We start from the raw sequence: 8,608 nt of genomic DNA on the forward strand, positions 1-8,608 counted from the left end.
CTGACTTTGCTTGATACTCCCTGTAAAAGGTCATCAGAGCATCCCTCATTGAAAGCTTTTTAAAAAGATAACCCGAAACTGTTTTTTTATTATATATATATATTTAATTTCTAATTTGTCATTAGCTTCTATTTCTAACTCAGTATAAGATTTCTGTGGTCACTTCCATGCTTTAGTTTTTTCCAAATTTTGATTATTGCCAAATTTTGATTACTGTGATGGTAAGCGAAAGAGAGAACTGCATAACTGCCTGGATAATAGCCCCATAAGGGACTAATAAAACCTTTTGTCAGATCTTCCATCCCTGGTGCAGCCTCTCTGGGTGCTTGGGATCAGAAGAGTGGATGACAGCAGCAGGGCAGCTCTGGCCTCCCCAAACTGAGGGAAAATCCTCCAGGTAGATGTTGCTTTATGGCAGCACATACTGTTGGGGGAGGTCAGTGAAGATGGTGCTTGTCTTTTTTTTTATATATATATATCAAGGTAGCTTACTACCAGTACACACAGAACTGATGTGACTAGCAAATGGTATTTTGTGTGTATCTAAAGCTCCCGCTTGAGAGACGTACACAAACACTGTCCATACACCTGCTTGGGTAACTAGGAAGCCTAGGAAAGAGTCATGTCATATTTCTCCTGGTTTGAAACCTGAGCTGCTCTTATTCTGTAAGCGTGGCTGTGTGACAATGGAGATACTACTAGTTTAGCAAGGAGAGGGTGAATAGCAACCCAAGCAGGAGCATGGGAACTTCCCGAGTTACCAGGGCCTGTAGTCAGGCCTGCCCTCATGTCTCTGCTGTTACTCTGGGCTAGATCAATCAGAGGTAGAACAATTATCCTTTCTCTGCTCCCATTTAATTGTCCTCATCCCTAAAGGTGTGGTCCAGGTGACACAAAAGACCCCTTCTGAACTCTCTGGAGGCCTGTGGCAGCTTGCCTTCCTTCACTGAAAGCAGAAATTAAGAGACCGTAGATTTCTGTCATACCTTCTAAATGCAAGCAAACACAAGATGTGGCTTAAAGAATGAGAAGGCAAATTGAAGCTTAAAAAATGCTGAATAAATTGAGGAACTTGGAGCTTGTTTCATATCATGACTCTGCATGGGTTTTTTTCATGCCATAATACCTCTAACATGCAGCTGGCAACAGTGAAAACTGAATGGTTCTTCAACTTGTGTTTTGTTGTGTTTGGGGTTTGGTTTTATTTGTATAAAATCTATAATACCTCTAGCTGCTTTTGTTGCTTTGCTATCCAGGCTGCTTTTTTGCCCTTTTTTTTTTTCTTAAGGCAGCGGAGTCTGTGCTCTGTGGGAGATTTGCTAACACTGAGCTAACACAAGGAGGTGATAGTTGCCCGTATCACTTTGAGATGTGGTGTTTCTTTTCTCCGTTCCCTAGAGAAGTTTCTGGTAATGATGTCCACAGTAAACAGTGCAGTATTTGAACTAATGTTTGCTTCACCTCTTTCTTCCCTTTGCAGCCAGGGGGCAAAAATACAAAACCACCTCAGGATGTCTGTAATCCCGCGAGGGACAGCAACGCTTCGTAAAGCAAAGAAAATCACTGTAAAAACGTGTCTCGATAACCCCTTTGTTTTGGAATGGAAAACTATAGATGGAGAAGATATGCATTTCATACTGCAGACCTTAGAAGAAAGGATCAAACATACTGGTCTTAAAAAGATCGAGACTGCAAGAAAGAAAAAACGTTCCCTTTCAAAAAAACAAATGGAAAGAAAGCGTGATGCTAGCACCAATGAACTCGCCAAGGAGGAGGAAACAGAAGGCCATCAGCAAAAACCAGGATGGACTGATATAAGTATCCGAAGGCAGCTTGCTATTGGAGTTAATGAAGTTACAAAAGCACTGGAAAAAAATGAACTTCTTCTCTTGCTGGTGTGCAAGTCTGCAAAACCTGCCATGATCACGTCGCATCTCATCCAGCTGAGCGCAAATCGAGCCACGCCAGCAGGACAGGTTCCCCGTCTCAGTGAAACAGTTGCACCGCTTCTTGGCTTAACGTCCATTTTAGCACTAGGCTTTAAAAAGCAGTCAGACAAATTTACTGAAGCAATAGAAGCAATAATTCCAAAGATCCCAGCGTTGGAGGTGCCCTGGTTTCAGTTCAGAGCTGAAGAATCTGTTGCGCATTCAGATTCCTCAGAAGTTCACGAACCCGAGCAGCTCGCAGAGGGGCCCGGGGACGAGCTCACAAGCCAGAAGCGGAAGCGCACGGAGAGCAGTCAGCTCGATCTTGCCCATGTAATTCTGCAGCCTCTGAAAATCAAGAAACTTGTTCCAAATCCAAATAAGATAAAGAAACCTCCTCGCAGAAAGAAAAAAGCTTTTTGAGCATAACTGATTTTAGTTTGATTCTTCATGTTAAACTGATTTTTTTAATGCAGTATAGGGTACAGCTCTAACGGAAGTATTTTGTTAGGCTTTAGAGTGTAAAGCACTTTAATACAAGGCGAACTGTATACTGCATTCAGCTAAGGTACTTTCTGCTGTAATAAAAAGTACACTGCTCAAACTTGAGTGAGTCTTTACCAGGGGGCTAAATATTTCATTTGCGGTTGGCGGTGAGAGAGTTAAAATTGGTAACGTATATGCCAAAAGAATTTAAGACATAAGTAGTATACCTTTGGAATTAATGCAAAGCGTTAAATGAACTGTGTGTATTTTTACAGATGAACATGCTTCAAGCAAACCAAACTTGAGTTAAGGATAATTATTCAAACAAATCAATACCAAAAGTCAAAAGTTTATTTAAACAAAGGTCCATGCTGGTATAACTCTTAAAGCTGGTTCAATGCTTGTTTCAAGTAAACAGCTGTAACAGTACACGCGCTTCCCTTTTGAACTTCCATAGTCTGCTCTGCTGAACAGTAAACCTTGTTTGGTCAAGAGTGGATGCAGGCTTGGGTTCCATTTGATACCTGGTGTCTGACACGCTGAAGGAAAAGCTTTATTTTCAAATACAGAACAAAACCAAATTACTACTGCTACATTTTGGAAAAAACGACTCCTATATGCAAACTGTTAACACACATCCCATGAGAAAATGTAAAGTAACCTCATCTCAATTTCATTTCTAAATGGAGTTTAAAATTATTTCCCAGGAAACTGAGATAAGCCGTATGCTGTTGTAGATAGAGTAGATGACAGCTATAACCACTACAAGACTGAAAACATAGCACGTAACTTTTGAGTTTCCTTTAGTTTTACTGAAGATGATGAGACAGTTTCCTAATGAGACAGTTGTGAGTGGGAAGGAAAGGGAGTAGTGCTGCCATTCAGAAAATCGGAATCAACAGCCTAGGAATCTATTTTAAGTTAAAGTCAGTATTGTACTGTAGAAGAAAGCGTAAAATACCTTAACCGAGTTATTGTTCCTAAAAGATGGAATTTACATGCTGCAGTTTCCAGAGATTTGCTAATCCAGATTTACAGTGCCATCAGATAGCTAATCTGTATTTTGGATTTATTTAGAAGTGACTTCAGTTCATGATACCAACTACGACGGGAGGTGGTAGCAATCATTCTGTAGTCATGCTGCTCCCTGACATTTTAACAAAACTAAGGCATTTAATGCCATTTTTTTTGCCCTCCCTGGCAGAAGGTGGCAGAAAGGTGTGAAGGGTTTTTCTGCCTTGCTGCATAGTCCTTCACGTCCTTTGTTTTGGCTTTTTGGATGCATGAAACTTTGAAGGCATGCTAGCACTACTGTATTTAATTCCCATGGTGGCTAACTAACATTTAAATCTTGGAGTTTAAACAGAGCATGAGGCTTGGCTTTGGTAAAGAACATATGCACAGCAGTCACCTTTCAAGCACGCTGCTGCCTGCCCAGGTCTATAGCTCTCTTCAGGGATTTGTGTCCCTGCCACAGATAGGAAATTACTCTGGGAAAGAAATTAAAGCTGTTTCATAAGACTGGTGGGAAAGGTGGTGGACTGAGCCTTACATTTGCCAGTCTTTGTGAAGCCACCTATTAGGTTTTGAGGAGTCTTACCTGGTAGCTGTTCATAGCCAGGCTAATGCACAGACAGGTTCAACTTTGGGAAGAGAAGAGCCTCTCCAGTGGCACCCACACAGGTGATAAACTTTCCTTAAGTACCTGCTTCAGCAGCGAGAGTGAAGTTGCCATGATTTCCACCTCCTGAGTAACTCCTATTGCGTGGGTGCAGGCTGGGACACCAAGACTCACAGTCCTCTTGACTGCGATACTTCAGCGAAGCACTTGAGGTGAAGAGCACTCAGCAGGGCCAAAAGAGCCCATGTTGGATTGCACAGCTGGTAGGCAACACACAAGTTCATGGACAAGCTTTCCAGGAACTGCCCCAACATGGGCTCGGATGCCCACTTCCCCCATGCTCTCTGGCCCTGTAAGTTTTCTCTCTCAGCTACAGAGCTGCACAGCTTCTTCAGGAACACAGCTCTTCCCTCCTTCCCCTCAAATAACATGCAGCACGAGCCGCAAAATGAGACAGAAGATTACCTTTCGGATTCAGAAGCAAAGGGCACTGTTTTCCCAGAAGCCAGCACAGGAGCAGCTAGACTCCTTCCTTCATGTGCAATTACTCCAAGACTAAGACAGAAAGCCAGGCTGCAGGAAACCCTGGTGCAAGTCTGTCTTCTACCTGGACATATTTGGTCCTATCATGGCCTCAACACTTCTCCAAACAATAGCACTGGTGAGGATTTGCCATACGATTTCGGAGAAGACAGGAGAAAACACCTGCCTACAGGTCTTCCACTGCCTTTTTCTGAGGGGAGGGAAGGCAGAGAACATGAGCATAACTTTCACCTGGCCTTCAAGACCACCCACCCATTTGGATTAGGGAGACCCTAATCAACCCTTGGTGAAGCTCCTCCTCATCCCAGCAGGCTCCAATGCAAATACCCAACCAGGAAGGCACCTTCCTGTCTTTTGGAAGTTAAGAACTTAAGTCCTCACTGGAGTTGAGATTAAATCCTTGTTACCTCGGATAATCACTGCTATTAATTACATTTTCAGGCACTTAGTTCTGCTCACACATGGAGTCCCAGCTCCCTCTGCACCATCTGGAATGACCGCTACCAGCTTACAGGTATCAGAGTGGCCAAAGCTGTGAAGCCTGGCTCCACCAGTAGATATCTGAAAGATCTCCTCTGAAGCCCTTTTAAATTCATGAGGTCCCAAACTGGTGCACACCCAGGGGTCAGAGAAACCACGTTCAATTCCTTCCTTTGTTTGAAGGAGGTTGAATGCTTTAATCAGAGAGCTGTATAATGCAATAAGGGAAAGTATTTATCACTGTCTCTAGGGCAGAATCCTCTCCCTACAATTCAACAAGAAAAAGAAACCACAAATCATTCACATTTTGGAAAAGGACCAGGAAGAAAGAGAAACCCCACTGCTATAAGGAGGTGGGTAGGGCTAGCAGTTACGAAGAAAAGACAAATTTATCTTCATCTAAATTGATGTTTTCAGGTACAGAATTCAACTTTTCAGCAAAATCTGCTGTCAGAATTACAGGCATGTTTAAAAGGAAAGTTCAGATATTTGCATTTCATGAGATATTCAAGTCACATTCAAAAGATGCTCACAGCACAGAGGCTTCACTACCACAATTTGGCACTTTCAGCTAGAACAGTTTCTCACTGCAGATCTTCTCGGTGCTCACACTGCTGCAGAATCCACGAGATGAAAGAACCGCTATCTTGTCTAGCTATGATGCTACACTGGGACACATATAAAGTGCTTCAGAAGCCGCTCTGGTTGTCGAGCACTCATGAGGGAAATAAAACAGCTTCCCCCAACAACAAAGATCAGCCCTCCTACATTTTAGGAAGCGCAGTACACAGACTTCCAAGGACTGAGGGTAGAGCATTTTTCTACTGCTTACCAGCCACATATATAGCAAAACATCTTGTTCCAAAGTCAGGATAAAAACACTACCAGGAACAATTTATGAGTGCGTATTTACACAAGATACTATTCATTAGAATTACAGACTTCATAGGAAATCAAAGTAGACAAAGGAATATGTGCAATTTTGCAGAAGCGTTGAAAACATTCAAACTATAAATATCCTGATAGCACTACTAAAATTCTTAGTTTTACACACAGGCTGATGTTATTCTACTGAGGAAAAACTAAGGTTTTGTGCCACAACTGTAAATTAAGTACAGTAATGTATTATCATTCCGGCAACATAGATAACACCTGCACTGAACAGTGCAATACTGTTAAATCAATCCACTGATCTATTGAAGATCAAAGTACAAATCTGTATTTTTATTGATTTGGCAGCGTTGCTTATGGAGAACCAAATGCACTAGTTAAACCAGCACATTGTCATACTGCTCCAGTTACAAAAACACCCAGGACTTTCATAGAGCTACATACGTAATGTACTTCATGATTTTCCCCCAAATGATGATATCCACATGAAGTAAATAAGCAAAGATACTCAAGTTTGTATCCTTCATTCTGTTACACTGACAAACATACACCACCACTTAATAAATAGAAATGCAGCAGTTCATCCACATAATAGCAAATATTTTTGTACCCTAATCCACCACTGAAGTTCAGTTTGTACAAAACAGTCTTTTCTACAGAGTGGAAAAAAAATACCTTCTTCTCATCAAGGTGCAAGCTAAGCTTTGAAACTTAAATGAATGTGCTTTTTATTCTTTTCATGGACAATAAAAGTGTTTTAGGAACTTTCTGATCTATCTGAAAATGCATAAATTTGGTCACATATGGATGTCTTCATTGTTCAGGTTTAATGGACTATTTCAGTATCACTGACATTGTGCTTTTACTCCTCTTGAACAATACCATTCCAAGAGTTATGGAGATCAAATTAACTCAAACGATGACCTCAGAGTTCTAGAAATGTAAGTGTCCTCATTGTAATACAAGACCAACCTAAAGGAAGAAGAAAAAGATGGTATTTTAGTTCAAGTATGGCAGTAAATCTAAACATCATTAAGTTTTCTGCACCTCAGTTATGGATCTCAAATATGAGCAATTTTAAAAGTTATTTTAAAACTACTGCCCATTTTGGCCAGTGTAGATTAATGCACTGTTATACCTAACAGAATTCAGAAGCTCTTTTTGTCTCCCTTACCTTTTCAGATTCCATGCCAGGACACCTCCAGTTGTACAAATAATACTGCAAATTTCCATCGCCAATCCCAAACTTGAGTTTTTCCAGGAATGTTTTGTTTTCCATTAAGTCTAGTGCATTGAACACATCAAATCCTTTCTGGCAACAGCAAAACATTTTTAAATTTACCTTTAAAAAGTTTCAAATGACACAGTGGCATACAATATCCAAGTGATTAGGCTAATTAAGTGGAAAAAAAGACAAGGGAATAAATCCTGCCTTTTAATTAGGTACACACACAAAGAAGCTTTCCCAATAAAAAGTGAAGCGTAAGGCACAACTTTGCTTGAAGATGATCTCCAAAAGGGTAGGAATTTTAGAGCACTTTTCAGGGATAAACGTCCAAAGTGTCCTTAAAGCATTATCCAGTATTTTATCCTTATAGAGATGCATTTTTTACAGTCACATACAGTGTTCTGACACATATGGCCTATTCCAGCTAAAGCTGCATAGGGAAACTATTTTAGCAATACTTTCCATTCTTCTAGTACTTAGTAAATATGGTCATCAGTGTGCTCTCGGATGTTTACACAGTTGAAGCCATTGCAAACACTTGATCTTTGTGCACTTGTCACCCCCTAGCATCATTCAAAGCAAAAAGAAAAAACAAGCATAGTGTTTTATATTTTAATATATATAATGTATATGTCTTATCGACTGCACTTTGTGCTGTGGACAGTTAAAGAAAACACAATGCAATGGCATGGATGAATTGCTGCCAGTTCTTACCTTGCCACCACTTCTAAGAATACTTTTGTGAAAGAAGCAGGAAAAAAACCACCCACAACTTACCAACTTAGCTATGATGAGTGCATCATTCATTAAGTCCAAGAGGGGGGTCTCTGTATGAATATTGTAAAAGGAATAGGCTGCTTTGAGGCTTTTATGAACTGGATGATGCATCACTGTTGAAGGTAATGTGTAGAAACTCAGGAAGTCTGTTAAAATACCATTTGAGCTCTAAAAAAAAAAGTAAAACATCAATTCATTAAGAAGTAACTGCTCAGTTACTGGTTAGGCTAACATGGCAGTTCTACAGAAAGTAAAAGATGCAGCATAGTTTTGCACACTGTATTAGGGTATAACAGGTAATCTTGGCTAAGATCTGAAGAAACTGAATTCTCGCCAAGGATGTATCTATACATCAAAGCAAGACTGAAGCCTCAAATGGTCACTTCAGAAAAGGAAACAAACAGATTTTTCTAGTTGTAAGGATCGGTCTGGCTCATAGTTTAAACAGGTTTTGGTGATGTCCAGTGCACCAGGAGACTCATGGGTGTTGCAGGAGCAACTCAGCCTTAGATTGCCTTGAGGCCCTGTTTCTGCAGAGATGACCTGTGGGGAGTTGTGTAGATAGCTCAGCCCTGAGTTGTCTGGTAAGCAGGAAACTAAACAGGGCAGCGTTGTATCATTCTAAGAACCGAAACCTGAGCTGAGCCTTGAAAT

At 40.8% G+C, this 8,608-nt stretch overlaps 2 protein-coding genes across 2 annotated transcripts; one reads left to right on the forward strand and one right to left on the reverse strand.

Moving 5' to 3' along the window:
* Positions 1-1,496: 1,496 nt before the first annotated feature.
* RPP38 (ribonuclease P/MRP 38kDa subunit) lies at positions 1,497-2,351 on the forward strand. Its single transcript, XM_010188052.1, has one exon. The coding sequence runs from the start codon at positions 1,512-1,514 to the stop codon at positions 2,349-2,351; it is 840 nt and encodes a 279-aa protein (XP_010186354.1). The 5' UTR covers positions 1,497-1,511.
* A 3,714-nt stretch (positions 2,352-6,065) lies between these two features.
* NMT2 (N-myristoyltransferase 2) lies at positions 6,066-8,135 on the reverse strand. The gene is made up of 3 exons (XM_010188053.1): positions 7,955-8,135; positions 7,124-7,261; positions 6,066-6,921 (listed from the first exon to the last, which is right to left on the reverse strand). The coding sequence occupies exons 1-3, from the start codon at positions 8,063-8,065 to the stop codon at positions 6,901-6,903; spliced, it is 270 nt and encodes an 89-aa protein (XP_010186355.1). The 5' UTR covers positions 8,066-8,135; the 3' UTR covers positions 6,066-6,900.
* Positions 8,136-8,608: the final 473 nt, after the last annotated feature.

This window comes from Mesitornis unicolor, unplaced genomic scaffold (assembly GCF_000695765.1).
Source record: "Mesitornis unicolor isolate BGI_N332 unplaced genomic scaffold, ASM69576v1 Scaffold48027, whole genome shotgun sequence".
NCBI lineage: Eukaryota > Metazoa > Chordata > Aves > Mesitornithiformes > Mesitornithidae > Mesitornis > Mesitornis unicolor.

What these genes read in the sequence shown, in the direction of transcription:
- NMT2 (XM_010188053.1), bottom strand. Translation starts at nt 8,065, where the DNA reads ATGCATCATCCAGTTCATAAAAGCCTCAAAGCAGCCTATTCCTTTTAC. An exon ending in CACTCATCATAGCTAAGTTG is followed by an intron (nt 7,262 to 7,954) that starts GTAAGTTGTGGG and finishes TGCTGTTGCCAG; the next exon opens with AAAGGATTTGATGTGTTCAA. An exon ending in CTGGCATGGAATCTGAAAAG is followed by an intron (nt 6,922 to 7,123) that starts GTAAGGGAGACA and finishes TTCTTCCTTTAG; the next exon opens with GTTGGTCTTGTATTACAATG.
- RPP38 (XM_010188052.1), top strand. Translation starts at nt 1,512, where the DNA reads ATGTCTGTAATCCCGCGAGGGACAGCAACGCTTCGTAAAGCAAAGAAA.